The 16323-nt window shown below is 35.8% G+C and overlaps 1 protein-coding gene across 1 annotated transcript; it reads left to right on the forward strand.

Annotated features, from left to right (window-relative positions):
- Positions 1-10376: 10376 nt before the first annotated feature.
- On the forward strand, positions 10377-15547 carry LOC114167226 (transcription factor bHLH140). The gene is made up of 6 exons (XM_028052244.1): positions 10377-10578; positions 10672-10781; positions 12050-13011; positions 13497-14169; positions 14264-14434; positions 14922-15547. The coding sequence occupies exons 1-6, from the start codon at positions 10539-10541 to the stop codon at positions 15258-15260; spliced, it is 2295 nt and encodes a 764-aa protein (XP_027908045.1). The 5' UTR covers positions 10377-10538; the 3' UTR covers positions 15261-15547.
- Positions 15548-16323: the final 776 nt, after the last annotated feature.

Consider the following 16323-nt stretch of genomic DNA (forward strand, 5'->3'; position numbering starts at 1 on the left):
CCGCGAAACCCTCCGATTAGAAACTATTGACACCAACTCTTCCTCAGGTACTAATGCAATAAAGAACTTCACCACTCCAAAGTGAAATTCTAGTATCTACTTGAAAACGAGTCTAGGACTCTTCCACCATTGAGATGCTCTACATTTATTTTTCTCTTGTCTTTGCTAAGTAACTCTAGTTCACATGACATTTTGTCCTCACCTTTTTGATCCATCTACAATTGATACAACATCGTCGATTTATCTCTTTAGATCATCGAACACCACTTTGTTGAGTACCACACCGTTCCAGAATTAGATTGGAAAATAACCTATCCACTCTTGTGTTGATGTCCCAGTCTCACAAAAGAGTCAATTTCAATTAACCTTGAGTATGAATTCTTCAATCATCTCGAGACACCACCAAACCCAAGTATTTCGCACTTAGCCGCAATTGTAGAGTAAACCAACATCTAACTACCAACTCCTTCTTGCAGACAACCAGAACCTAATTCTCATAATGGCAATACCAAGGAGTATATGATCTCGATTAAAACCAAAACGTATACCCCAAACACCACTTTTCTATCTTGTATCCTTTTAATTATTTACTTTAATTGATCTAACACCAATTAGTAGAGACATTCCTTCAGCTACATAAGAATTTTCTCTTTTCTTTTCATCCTCCCTTGTGCCATGACATTACCAATTGCCTCATTCCCACAAGAACAACTTGACGAAGTACTTCTTCTTTCGATACTTGAAACTGTTCATCTCATGTCCCAAGTCAAACCTTTCTCTCTTGTGAGCCCCTTACTTAGGACATCCATTATACTCCTAATTTAAATTGTGGTTATTGCCGAGAAGATTTAACTGCCTCTCATAGAGGTTGACCGGCATAAAACCTTGAACATACGGTATTCTTATCACGTGATTGGTTTTCCCCCTTTCTTAGAACATTGCCTAGTCGACCTATTCTTTCGAGTTCTGCCTCAACTTTACCTTCTGCTTGAGATTCTCACTTACTTGTCTATACTCTCTTAGTTTAGCCTTAGCCTCATAAGTTTCACTACTTTCCACTCCGACCTCAGACCCATGTTAGGATGTAGTACCAATTTGACTTCTCAACTTTGCTGCACAAGCATGCATTGAACACCTCTCCTTATTCTAACCTTTGAATTTGATTCCTCTCGCAAAACTTGTGGTATTCATTCCAAGAACCTATTCTTGCCCTCAGTTTAACGCGATGTTTCTAAACTCCTCCGGTGTTTTTCGCCTACAAATCCACAACTTAACTTCACTCGTACACTGATACACAACCTTCTACATATTTGTATCTTCGATCAAGAGACTATCTCAAAGGACCTACTCTAACCCCTGCAAGGCAAGCAGATCAAGTTTGACCTTGAATCTGCATTCCTTTGCCACCATAAATAACAAACACATACCACAAAAGTGCAAACATAACAAGAAAAGGTATAGGAATGAAACTCAACCTATAACTTCTCTCTTTTTTACCAAAACCTTTAGAATTAAGAAAGGAAACTATCTCAGATATAGTCATGAGTGTGCACCCCCATCACTCTACCAAGACATTTTATGTTCTTAATGCTTCCAGTTCACAAGTTCCTTTCCTGCGCACCAACGCTTCTTGGAAAAAACCTCTCCCCTTGCGCACCAACGTATCGGGAAAGACAAGTAATACCCCTTACCTGCTCACCAAAACCCGGTAAGAGCATTACTTTCCTTAGGTCTTATAAGCAACTACCCTTGCCTGCTCACCAAAACCCAGCAAGAGTATCACTCTTACCTGCTCACCAAAATCCAGTAAGAGCGTTGCTTCTTCTAAGACCCGCAGGCAACAACTCTTGCCTGCTCATCAAAACCCAACAAGAGTATCACCCTTACCTACTCACCAAAACCTGGTAAGAGCATTTCCTTCCCTAAGACTCACGAACAACAACCCTTGCCTGCTCACCAAAACCCGGTAAGAGTGTTGTTTTTCCAGAGCCTCACAAACACAACTCTTGTCTATTGAACAAAACTCGACAAGAGCCCCACCCTTACCTGTTCACCAAAACCCGATAAGAGCGTCATTTTTTCCTAAGCCTCACAAGCAACATTACTTGCCTGCTCAACAACACCCAACAAGGACACTGTTACTAAGCTTAGACATATAGAGTTAAGAATTAAAACTTAACCACAACACACAAGTTACAACCGAAACGAGTCAAGCTCACTCCCCAAGGCCCAAAAATCTTTTGAAAACCATTGCTCTGATACCAAATGTAACATCCCGACCGGATATTACGGGTTTAAATAATAAAATAAAATAAGAAAACAAAATCTCATTAATTATAAATCCATTTCCCAAAAATGCGAGAAATTTCAAATAATTTATTTCATAATAAAGATAACTCTAAATTCAAATTTCTCAAAATTCAATAAAATACCAAAACAGTCTTATAATAGTTTACAACTTTATTCCAAAACCATAAGTGATAAAAACTCAATAAAACTGTTCCCATGAGTTTTCCCCGCTCCGCTGCTAAGTCTCACCAGATCCACTTGCAAAATCATCTGGTCCCGTGTATCGCGTACACGATCATCGCTAAACACAAGCAGATATGGTGAGCTAACAAAATAAACATATATATATATATATATATATGGCAGAATTATACAAATCACACAATCACACCAAAGGAATTCCATCCTTTTATATTCCATCACATGGCCACAACCATGTTAATCGTGTTCTACGTCTTCTAATGAGTACCTCAAGGTGTCTTGTTGTCATACTTATCGGCCACAGCCGATAGAGCACGTGCGGAAAACCATGCTACGATCACACATCATAACGCCAGGTGGAGTTCCCAAATACGAACATACTCATAATGTCCAAAGACTACCAAACTCGTCAACTAATTACTGAGGAGGGCAATCCATCTAGACCCATCTGTATTGGCCACAACCAGCACACTCACACCGACAACACTCGCCAACCCAAGCTCAACTCAAGGGTTCCTCGTGTTCATCCGCCATCCCGAGCTCAACTCAATCCCGAGCTCAACTCAAGGAATGCCATTTCGAGCTCAACTCGAGGAATGCCACGTGCTTAACCTCTATCCCGAGCTCAACTCAAGGGATACGTTCCGAGCTCAACTCAAGGAACACCACCAAGCCGACCTTTAAAGTATACTAAAAGCCTTGTAGATCACCCACAAAGAATTAGTAACCCAAGGCTGCTGCACCAAAATCGCTTGGCGGGGGATAAGTACCGCCAGACGCTGCCATTTCCAAACTACTTGGCGGGGGACACGTACCGCCAGGCGCGTAGTGCCTCTCATTCATCAACATTGCAGATACCGCCTGGCGGGAAGACCCTCACTGCCAGGCGGGAAGATCCTCACCGCCAGGCACACACGTTCCAGTAGCTCTTTGTTGGGCAGCTATCGCTTGGCGACTTCAGCTCTGCCGCCAGGCACTACACCAGTACAATAGTTATACTATTTTTTTCTACACTTTGTTTATTTACAATCTTCCATTCACACACTTACACACTTCCAAAGTATCTATTACCCCTCTATTCAGTACTTTACTGGTCTATACATTGTATTCCTTGGCATACAATTTCCTTATTACCTTTATTCACTTATAGTCCTTTGATTTAAGTCTTAGATTCAGCATGTCTAAATCAGATTACCACTATTAGTTTCATGCCCTTCCTTCTATTAATTAACCAAATGTTACCAAGCCTTCCCCAAATTCTACATGACATGGCCCCCATCACCTAGTCATATTTACATCGTTCTTCCCACTTCTCAATTCCAATTACTCTCACCATCCTTTATTTACCCTAGCAACGTCTTATTATGATTCACATTACAGTAGATTATCCATACTTTATATCTCACTCTAACTGCAGTTCTTACTGCACTCCCATGGCATTCATCTTCCATTCAAATCCTAGAGGTTACACCCCTAACCCCAGCATATCATCACCTTTGCTTCTATTCAATTAATCCTTCCAATTCCCCAATTAGCACGACCTGACTCACCAAAAATCCAGAACCATAAACTAACACTTGCGACCACATCAAACCCCAGTCTCTGTGGTGGTGCTTGGAGGCGAGCCCCGTGCCGCCAGATGGTGCATGCGGTTCTGGTGAAATCCCAGAATTTCTACTCCTGCACTACCCTGCTACCTATTTCTTGAAACTTTCCTCTACCTAAGCTCTTTGTTTCTTACATGATCCACTTCATTGTGATACCAAGACTCCAACTAGACTATATCCAACATAATTCTATGACCAATTTACCATCAGCACACATAATCATAAAACCCCCAATGTGCCAACCCTAAAATTTGTTCATATATCACCACTTTCATTTAATTCTCTCGTGTCGCGCTAAAAATTCACAATTTAATCATCTCCTTTTTATGAATTCATAATCACAATACCAATTATGATGACCAACATGTTCCAAAACCCCAAAAACACTAAAATCGAGCCAATATGGCTTGTGCCGCCAGGCGGTTCCATCTTTGGAACCCAATTTTAGCATAACAGGGATGAGTTGCTTGGCGGAAATTCATCACCCTCCAGGCGGTTTCTAGAAAATTTCCAAAAATGTGAATTTGAACAGTTTTGTTCCACTACATGCATCCAATTATTCAATTAATTATGCAATATTAACAACACAAGTAAAAAAAACGGAGTCCATCTCCCTTAACCTGGTTTCCTTTGTTTAAAACTTGAGTAGCCCTTGGTTCTACCTTGCTTCCAATAGCCTTCCTTAGTTCTCCTCAATTTAGCCTCAATGTCTCACTCAATACACTCACCTAATTCCTCTACCTATCCAACAAAACCAGCCACAAAACCTCTCTCTTTTTCCCTTAATTTGCCAATAATTGGTGTCTTAATGTGGGTTTAATGATGCAAAACGAAATTACATATAAACTAAGGTTAATGCCATTCAATTTGTTGTCTTATGATGGTTTTGCAGCCCTGAGGCTAGAGTTTTCTTGCCCTTTCACCTTCATGCCAAACAACATTTTGGCAAAAATAAAGTTTAATTTGGATTCACCAAGGTTTGAATCCCTCACCATGCCAAAGCCAAATCAATGTTTCGTGATGATTAATATAATTTTATGATTATATTATCACTCAACATGCTTTAGCATATTATTAAAAATAATAATAATTAAATAACACACAAACAACATACATAGGACTTGAACCTAAGTCCTCTCACATAATTAAATACTCTCAACCACTTGAGTTAATACTTTTTCACGTCACATCAATCAATATTTAATGTCATAAAGGCTCCCACTACCCACATTTATTAATTAATTAATTATTTAATTAATTAATTTTCACATGTCTTACACTGACTATACCATAGACTTTAGTCCAACTTTCTCTAAATTCTTTAGCATTGCTACATGCTTAAATCCATAGATCCATAGCTATGAAGTAGTTCTCTCCTATGAATTGGAAGTTACAAATATACATTAAAACTAAGTACTTCAAAAAATAAAATCTGCTAGTATATTGTACAAAAAGTAAATGGGGATAACATTATAGGTTAGCCACTTTCATCTCACCCTATTTAATACCAACTCCTTTTTAGAATGAAGATAACAGAGGGCCTCATCCTCATCTTCTTTTTCTTTTCTAGAAAAGAAAAAATTAAAAGAGGAAAAATAAATCATTGCCCCATTCCTCCCATCTTTCCACAATAACCCCATTAATTGATTTTCAAACTCAAAGTATATAACTTTCCCAATCATTTTCAAAAGTTATAAAAATTAATGAGGAACATAACTCACAAAATATTTCTTAAACTATAACCAAACATAGTCATGTCTGCAAGTACCACAAATATATCCAAGCCAATTAAAAGTTATAATTTCCCTTGGCCAACATCCCTAGAAGAAAATTCATCGAACATCAATTGTATATTGTAATAATAAAAGTCTAAATCTAATAAAAATAAACAAAATGGGGTAGAATTTGACGAACCCATATAGGCAAGAATCAGATGAATTGGGGCAATAGGTTAAGGAGAATACGTTGTGGTCAACCTTGCACTCTCTATAAGCAACTAGAAGGTGATGAAGAAAAGAAGAAAGAGGATTTTGTAACACTCGAAGATGATGGAGGATAGTGAGCCCTTTCGCACCGTCGTGAAAGAGAGAGAACGACAAAACTTAGACGAACAAGTGAGTTCTGATTCGAGAAGAAGTGAGTTTTGATGGAAAGAAGTGGAAGAGAGAACAAATTAATTTAGTTATAGGGTCGGCCCCACCATAACCCTGTCCCACCACACTTTATATGGGGTTTAAGGGACGGGGGCTTTAGAAAAGTCCCCTTTTAAGTGGGCTAAAAATATAAGGTTTAATTTCAGATGGGGCTAGGGTCAGTCCATGGGTGAAAGGCTTAAATGACATCTCTAATGGTTTGTAATGAACTTACTCTGATTCTTTGTAGTCACATATATAGGATCATATATAAATTGATTAATTTAATTATTTAATATATGCGCCTATGTTCTAATAAAGATCTCCTAGCTTGAGTTATAGTGTAAGTCTATACTAAAATATCATCTCCAAACTTAATTACATATATTAGTCATGTCAGTCACGTGTGCAAACCTTTTAATCCACATATGCTTAAAATGTATTTCATTCCAAATATCCCTTTCTAGTACTAATAATATCAAAGTTAACATAATTTCTTTTGAAAAATAGTCTTATGTTAAGTTTTGTTAAGATGTGCAAGTTAACTACAAACAACTTAAAAAATGATTTGCAAATTCAAACTTGGATTTTCATCTTGTTATAGGCTTCATCTTCATCATTACATATTCTCTTAAATGATTTTATGATGAGTTACATCAAGAAAAAATTCATATATTAAATTATTTATTTTTTGCAAAAATTGAACATGTTTTCTATTTGCAGTTTGATTATGTTTATCACATGAAAACAATTAAAACAAAACATTAATTCACAAAAATATGATGTTATTTGTTATGATAAAACTATGAAATGTATTGTTAGGACTATTTAGATCGATAGACTAAATTGTCATGGAGATAAAATTATATTATTTAAATGTCACCTTACCCTATCACATACATAATCATAACATTTGTCATGGTTGTTGAAAAATGATCACAACAATATTGTAATTAAAAAATATTTAAAAATCAATAAAATTAAAAACAATTTAAAATTATAAAAAAATTATTTTCATTAACTGAATAATAAAAATAATGGTAATAATAATTTATAATCAATTATGAAAAAATGTAGAACTTTATTGTTGTTCCTGTTTTAAAATTAAAAGAAGTTCGAATGGAAATAAAAAATGTCATTTACTTAATGAAATCTTTTTTGTACGAAAATATTTATTCAAATAAATAAAAGGTTATACAAAATTTGTAACAATTCATTAAAAAAATAATTTATTGAAATTTGTATACTTTTAAATACTAATTAATCTTTTTGGAATTTTAAAATGTCAGTTTGAATGTAGTGAATTTGCTCTTTTAAACAGAAAATAGTCAGTAATCTATTATTAAAAAAAATATTTTAAATCCTGATTTAATACATGAAACTTTTTGATAAAACAATTATTTTAAAGCTCATTCAATAACTCTTAAATTAAATATAATTAGTGAAAGAAATAATTAGTTTAATTATGTTTTAAATGTCTTGTAAAATTAAAAACTTTCGATAAATTTTGGTGGTATATTTATTACTTAATAAATTTAATTATTTATTTTTTTGAATGTTTTGAATTTTTTGAATTGAGTCCAGTTGTTAAGTTTAAGTTAAATGAGTGAAGTGATAGCGAAGTGGATGATGTGTTATTATTTGTTATGCCGCCATGATCGATTGTTATTTTAATTTTTTTCAAATTATACTTTATGATTATATTTTTAAATTTTTAAAATATGATTTTTTTACAATTTTAATTAAAAATTGTATAATTAAAAATTATGATTTTACGATTTTAATTCAAAATTATAAATATATCACATTTTTATATTTTATTTAAAAATATATAACATCATAAAAACTCAATACTGATAAGAATATTCAAAATTCAAGAACTGTAAAATGATATATGTAACATCCCGTTTTCATAGTTTTTAAACTATTAAACAAAACATTTAAATTTCTAATAATTCAGAAGCAGATGATGACGTGGGTAAAAAAAAAAATACGATACAGTCATCCTCAAAATAACCATACATACAGGTTTCACTAAACAAGGGTTACAAAACACCCTAAGCATCTACAGATGAATATAGGACTAATATTGTTGGAAACATCCTGGAAACCCGATTAACACCTGTCAAGGAAGGGTGTATCTTCGCCTGCACCTTTATCTGCTCACGTCATTCAATAAGGACGATCATTGCAAAAGTAAAAGACACACGGGACACAAAAGAACTAGAAGAGTAAGCTAACTTGAACGAAAAACAAATCATGCAATTTTCATACTAAGGCAGAAAACAGACTTTCATTTCACAATCAAATAAATCATCCAATTTATCTTGACCATAACATCACACATCATTCTAGACTCGATATCCGGATTATGTAAGTGGCATTGGAGCTCTTGGTGACTTGCACTTGAGATGGTTCCTAAACTCTGCAGAGTGTTAGGCACAAGGGGTATTCAACGAACCACTCTCAAGGTAAATCCCATCACCTCTATGATGGATCGGAATCATAGACCAGGACCTCCTGCTACTCCCCCGACGTAATCCATCATACTCTACGTGAGTCTTAATGGTTACTAGGAACATTAGGATGTCACTAATCTGAGTCCTCATGCCCTTACATTCACTAAAACCACATTCCTTAGGACTCCCCTTGAGATCCTAACTCCAACATAATTCCATTCACTTCAATTTCGCACTCAATTCCATCACACAGTCTATCATGCATAAAGATCACATACAAGATCAACTATCATCATTTTAAAGCAATTCAACATAGCCTCATGTAAGCCAAACAGTGAGAAAGCTAACTTTTGCAGGGGATTTCGCTTAGGCTAGAGAGTCTCGCCTAAGCTAGAGAGTCTATCTCGCTTAGGCGAGTTGATCTCGCCTGGGCGAGACACCATACAGTGGCGAATTACAAATCCTGGGCGAATTCTCGCTCAGGCTAAACTGGCTCGCCTAGACGAGATGTTATCTCGCTCAGGCAACCCCAGCTCGCCTAGGCGAGATTTCGCACAATGACAGGGATGAGCTTCTGGTATTTTCGCTCAGGCGAGACCATCTCGCCTAGGAATAACTACCAGGAAATCATCCCTGTTCTGCACATGCAAGCTCGCACCAGGACGTCCCCCACTCAAATACACACATCAACAGTCTCAAACACCAATTAAACAAGCAATCATTCGATTAAAACACTCACAAACACAATTCACATCAAAATGGGTTACAGAGTTAGCTCCCCTTACCTTTTTGCCAAGACTTTAAATGGTGGACTCAAGCAGATTTACAAGACAACGGAGTTTTCAGCTTAACCTAGAGGAATTCATCACAACGACATGGAGAAGAAAGAATTTCGTGATTAGATTCAGAAATCAGCAAGTAACTAGAGGATTCTAGCTGGAACCGAACCCAATTTTAAAAGAAACCTACCTAGGAGAATGGAGGTTTGAGGGAGGGAGCTACTGAAGTTCCTGTGGATCACTCCTTCTTGAATCTGAGTATTGAATGGATGTATTAGTGAGAAGTGGCAGCAGCAAAGAAAAGGGATTAAGAGGTTGCTAGTTGTAGAGGAGTTGGGAAGTGAGGATAAAAGAAGTAAGGCTTCTGCCTTGAGGAAATTTTTTTTTTTAAAAGGGGTATCACAATATTTATGCGATTTCAAACCTTTTAATCTTATTTATCAAATGTCTTCATGACTTTCACAAACAAATCCAACTACATTTTTAGATTTGAAGATTCTATATGTAGTATTAAGTTTATAGAATGAAATATAACATTGTGATATATTTTTAATATTTAATTCAATTATAAATCATAATTTCATAATTATACAATTTTAAATTATAGTAAAATTATAAAAATATATAATTGTATAATTATAAAATTATAAAATAATAAATTACAAAATATAAATATAAAATTTTAAAATAATAAAATATTATGTTATGAATCAAGATAGCGTAACAAAATAATAACAGTCAAACACTTAACGATTACATGATACACGATTAACAGAAAAAGTGTTAAGAAAAAAAACTCAATTGAAAAAATTAAGTCTATTAAATATTTAATAAATTATAAAAAATTACAAAACTTTAATTAAAAACTTCCAAATTTATCAAAAACTTGAAAGATAAGCTCCGAAAACATAATCTTCTCGTACTCTAAACTTTAATTAAGGAGAAGGAGAAAGATCGAAGTTTTTCTCTTTAAAAACTGTACAAATATTAAAACCCGAATTTCACAGAAAACATCACATTATATTTTCATTGTTTGTGATCTAAATTCGCAATGACAGTTCGAACTTGAAGATGGACATGATGGACGTGGATGAAACTTCTGCACCCAGAGGTTTTCTTCTAGAACCTTCACTTCATTCACGAAATGAATCACGGAATTAAAACCCTTTTGGTGATTTTGTGTTTCTCCATGTCTTAAATGCAGAGGGCAAGCCCGTTTTGGTGATCCTGGTGGGAGCACCTGGGAGTGGCAAATCCACCTTCGGCGAAGATGTAATGCGTTCCTCTACTCGACACTGGGTCCGCGTTTGCCAGGTTTACTTCACACCCTTGTACCTGTTCGATGAAATGTCTCAATGAGTTCCACTTTTTCCACTGGACTTTTTGTTTTATTAGGTTAACTGTCGGATAACCATGAAAGGGGAACAAACAAAGTTTTATTTTTTAGTTGTTGTTTACGACCACAATCATATCATGGTCGTAATATGAAGGTTTCCTGATGCATTTGCTGCGGTTTTGGTATTGGTAGTACAGTAACAACTACGTTTCAAAGTGTTACGGAAAGGTTAACCCGTTCGTACAAGACACTAAAATCCCTTAAAAAATGTTTCTCCTTCTGGCACCTCTCACCTGACAGCCCAGTGAATTCGGAACTCCCCTTTGTTGGAGTAAGTTCCTCCCCAAGGTTCGAGACACTGGGTTCGTTGCAGGACTCTGATACCATCGTTACGAAAAAGTTAACCCGTCACCAAAATCCCTTAACAAAAGCCATTAAAACAGGCTTGGGGGTGTTAGTTCGTCGTGGGGAATTGATGGGAAATGGTTGATTTTGACAGTGTCAATAAGTCTGAGTTGAATCAGGGTAGCTTTTTGTGCCTTGGGCATTTGCGTATTTGTGAAAAGATGTAGACATTTGACATGTTTTTATTGCATGTGCCAGTTTATGCCTGAATAGGGGACTTAAGGGTATGTTTGGATGGAGGATAAGAGTAAAAGATGAAGGGTTTGGAAGATATATCTAAATATATATTTAATTGTTAAAATACATTTTTAGCAAAGTATATTCATTCTATAAAAGAAACTTTAACGTTAGAACAAAATAAATGAAAATTGTCATTTACCTTCCCTACTCCAGCCAACACTTTGCCCTTATCTGATTTTCTTTGATTTATTTTCTCTCTCCTTCCCAGCTCCTAACCAAATATACTTGTATAAAATGGTGCAATCAGTATACTTGGTGAAAGCAAATTTTATGTCTTTGTAACGATTGATTTGTTTTGGCCATATATAAACACAATTTGAATAATTTGATGCATCCCTTGATAAATCTGTTAGTTACTACCATATACAGAGAGATTGTGCGGTTCTGTGTGTTCGATGTACAAAATCTTATCTTTGTGTGCACAAGGACACTGTTATTGCTAAAATTAATGATGATGAAGTCTGAAGACAGTAAATTTACTATTTTTCTAAGGCTCATCATTTGGTTCAACTCTGTTGACAGAGAGAGAGAGAGAACAGGTTCACCCAAATGCCTCTGATCTTATCTAACACTGGTTATACTGTTTATTAAATTGTTTTAGGACACTATTGGAAATGGCAAAGCAGGAACTAAAGCTCAGTGCCTAAGCAGTGCAACTAGTGCATTGAAGGAAGGGAAGAGTGTATTTATTGACAGGTGCAATCTTGTCAGAGAACAGCGGTCAGAATTTATACAGCTTGGTGGTGGACTCCAAATAGATGTCCATGCAGTTGTACTTGATCTTCCTGCTAAGCTCTGTATTTCTCGATCAGTCAAACGAACTGGGCATGAAGGAAATTTGCAGGGTGGAAGAGCTGCTGCGGTTGTGAATAGAATGCTTCAACATAAAGAGCTTCCCAAATTAAGTGAAGGCTTTAACCGGATAACATTTTGTCAGAATGAGAATGATGTAAAAAATGCTATTAATACATACAGCTCACTTGGGCCACTGGATAGTCTTCCACATGGTTGCTTTGGCCAGAAGAATACAGATTCCAAAATTCAAGTTGGTATAATGAAGTTCCTAAAAAAAGCAGAGGTCCCACTTGCTGCTGCATCTACAACGAGTGGCACTGAAGACCCTACTTCCCAGACTCCGAGAAATAATTCATACTTCAAAAACAAGGAAACACTTTCCTCAATTTCAGATAATGCCAACTTAGAGACAAAGGAAGTAGAAGGGCAAGAAGTTGGTTCTGCTGATTCCCATGCCAATCAAGTTTGTCCGGATGATATTCCAACTCTGGCATTTCCCTCTATTTCAACATCTGATTTCCAATTCAACCTTGAGAAGGCAGCTGATATTATTGTTGAGAAGGTTGCAGAGTTCTCAAATAAGTTTAGGAATGCCAGACTTGTTCTTGTTGACTTATCTCATAAGTCAAAGATTTTGTCCTTAGTTAAAGCCAGAATCGCAGAAAAAAACATGGACACGCAAAAGTTTTTTACCCATGTTGGGGACATTACTCATCTTTATTCCAGGGGAGGTTTGCGATGCAATGCCATTGCTAATGCTGCCAACTGGTAAGTTCTATTGCTATGATTGCAATGTATAAGTAAATGCGTTTAACATTAATCCATAATTATGATTTAACAACTTGATAAACAGAAGACGACCCTCACCAGTGTACATGTGTGATTACTGACCATTATGACAGTTAGATGACATGCCACTTTGTAAATTAGTATTGCCCCGATCTCTCAACTTATCTGAAGTCACATGAGGAAGTTTTTGTCGACTTTAATTTGATGAGCAAATTCTATATCTAGCAATTATTGTATGCCAAGTACAATCAGCTGCTAATCAATCAACTAACTTCTTTGATTTTGGCTTCCATTCTAATTATTTCAGTTCACACGAACACCTGTGTGTTGATTGATGTGTATCTCATTATCTTTTACTTATTTCGGAGGCCCCACTGTTGCTCTTTAAACTTGTAATAAACTATATTTAAGTCAGATCTGCCACTTCCAAATTTTCTCTTGGTTAAGTGAAAAATCCTTTGCAGGAGGTTGAAACCTGGAGGTGGAGGTGTTAATGCAGCAATTTTTAATGCTGCAGGTCCTGAACTGGAGTCTGCAACAAAAGATAAAGTAAAATCTCTATCACCTGGAAATGCTGCTGTTGTCCCTCTGTCTTCATCTTCTCCTTTGTTCACAAGAGAGGGTGTAACCCATGTAATACATGTTCTTGGACCTAATATGAACCCACAAAGACCAAATTATCTAAATAATGATTATAATAAAGGCTGCAAAATTCTCGAAGATGCTTATACTTCACTCTTTGATGGTTTTGCATCTATTGTGAGGAACCAGCCAGGGATACCAGTTGGAAAAAGTGAAAAGGTTGAAAGGAAGTCATTGGAGTTGCCGGTTCAGTCTGATTGTTCTGCCAGAAAATATTTTACAAGTACTGAGCAAAAGAGTAAGAGAAGTGATGATCATGGTTCAGAGAAAAGCAAGAAATGCAAGGGAACTCTGGATGGCTTAGGATTGGCCTTTACTGATTCTAAGGATGAAAAGGTAGATTCAGAGCAGAGAAGAACCGAGAGGAGCAGGAGTAAGGCTTGGGGATCATGGGCTCAAGCTCTTCACCAAATAGCTATGCATCCTGAAAAGCATAAGGGTGATTTGCTTGAAATTTCCGATGATGTTGTTGTATTAAATGATATCTATCCAAAGGTTGAATTAGTCACTTTTCTTGGTTTTCCCTTTTTCATTTTTTGTTCTGAATCTGCTTCTAATGTATCAAACTGAATTTACTGATGTTTTGCAGGCACAGAAGCATGTTCTGGTGTTGGCACGAACTGGGGGTCTTGACTGCCTCGCTGATGTCCAAAAGGAGCAACTTCAGTTATTGAAGAAGATGCATGATGTGGGTGTAAAGTGGGCTGAGAAGTTCTTGACCGAGAATGCTTCTCTGGTATTTCGACTTGGATATCACTCGGTATGCAGAATGTAAATTCAAGAGCTATTTTTCCTCTATTCCGTAAAAAAAAAAAAAAAGAGGAAAAGAATGTTCTCCTTTTATTAATGATTGACTTTAGTACATATGTTTTCTGTGAAAACACATTTGAGTTAGGTGATTCTAAATTGGATTCACATTAAAAACTGAGTTTAAAGATGACTTCTTTTTGTGGTAAAACTTATCAATCAATAACTCAAGGTTTTACTGATAAATACTATCAGTGATGTTCAAGAAGGAAAGTTATTGAAAGGAATATTTTTAAAATTGTGAAAGAAATAAGCTACTAAAATATTTACTTGTACTGTTAGTACAAGGTTCAGGTGTGAGAAGATTAGTCATCGAGTTACTGCAAGTGAAACACTATGGGTGTGCTATTTTCATCTGTTGGTCATGGTTTTGAGTGTCTCATTTGTAAACTGAAATCTTCAGTAACTGCTAAAGTATTTTTGTTCTGTACTATCTGCAGGTACCATCGATGCGACAACTACATTTACATGTTATTAGCCAGGACTTTGAATCAACACAATTAAAGAATAAGAAGCACTGGAACTCGTTTAACACTGCCTTCTTTCGTGACTCGGTTGATGTAATGGATGAAGTCTCTAGTGATGGGAAGGCAACGTTGAAAGATGATGACAAGCTACTCTCTATGGAGTTGAGGTGCCACAGATGTAGAAGTGCCCATCCAAACATACCCCGGTTAAAATCTCATATCAGCAGCTGCCAATCTCCCTTTCCCGCTTACCTACTTCAGAATGGACGTTTAGTGCATGCTCCGGGGGAACCTCGCAACAGTGTCCAGTAGTACTAGTTTCTTTGCTTCCAAAGCTTTCAAGCAACACTAGTTTTGATGCTCTCTTTTGAGTACACGAGATAAAAACCATTAATGTGTAGTGAAAGATTGAAGTATTTTTGCGTTCTAGAGGAAGGAAAAGAAAGGAGAGTTTCTTTTCAGCTTACCTTGCATATACGAGTGGTGGTGATATTAGATGGTTTAATTTTAACTCCTGTAGAAGGAATATTTCTCCTTGAACTTGGTCGTTCCTTGAGATTGCATTCCGTATAAATATCACTACAAATTGGTTTGCAACATCTGCAATCGTGTCAAATTGGAATTTAATATTTAGGGATATATTCAGAATGAGTGGTAAATTCGACACTTTAGTCAATGGTTTTTAGTTTAGTGAGCCCAACTCTAGTTCAATATTATCTTTAGCTTAAATATGTTTCAGCAATAAATTTTTAAATTTATTCTGAGTGTCTAATAAAATTTAATTATTTTCTCTTACTAATAATTTATTTTTATTTTGTTAGTGGTTTTCAAATCTCTTTAGCTAGCTTCCAAAAAGATTTGGAAAAAAAATTCTTAAAGCATAACTGAACCTTTTTTTTTCTTTTGTTTTTGTGTTCAACCGAAGGAGAATGTAAAAAAAAAAAAAGAAACTTCGTAATAAATAGATATTTCCGTCAAAATTGTCAACATTTATTGATCCTTTTGTGACTTAAGTGAACAATAAGATCATTAGGTTCTACCAGGGGCTTGTATTTTTATTTTTGTTTGTGTGACATTATAAAATTCAGATTATTCCCCTGACACAAGTGCCCATAATGTGATTTAGTCAAGACTAGAAAGTAACAAACTATTCTTCCAAGGTTTGAGATCATTTTAAGTCACCAAATCTTAAGCTTAACAAATAAATGTTGCCAGAAACTAATTCAAGTACATATGGACTAACTATGTTTGCACCTCTTCCATGGTTTAAGTCACGTAAGGCTCTCCTTAACCTAAAAGCGCATATATATTCAGCTTTAACACATAACGTAATAATGAGTTTCACGCAAGCAGATTCATTTAAAACAAAAACCAC

The sequence above is a fragment of the Vigna unguiculata genome, chromosome 10, assembly GCF_004118075.2.
Source record: "Vigna unguiculata cultivar IT97K-499-35 chromosome 10, ASM411807v1, whole genome shotgun sequence".
Classification (NCBI taxonomy): domain Eukaryota; kingdom Viridiplantae; phylum Streptophyta; class Magnoliopsida; order Fabales; family Fabaceae; genus Vigna; species Vigna unguiculata.

Bases quoted from the DNA above. Each gene is read 5' to 3' on its own strand.
- LOC114167226 (XM_028052244.1), top strand. From the start codon at position 10,539: ATGGACATGATGGACGTGGATGAAACTTCTGCACCCAGAG. The intron at 14,170-14,263 runs GTTGAATTAGTC...GATGTTTTGCAG, and splicing joins TAAATGATATCTATCCAAAG to GCACAGAAGCATGTTCTGGT. The intron at 14,435-14,921 runs GTATGCAGAATG...TACTATCTGCAG, and splicing joins TTCGACTTGGATATCACTCG to GTACCATCGATGCGACAACT.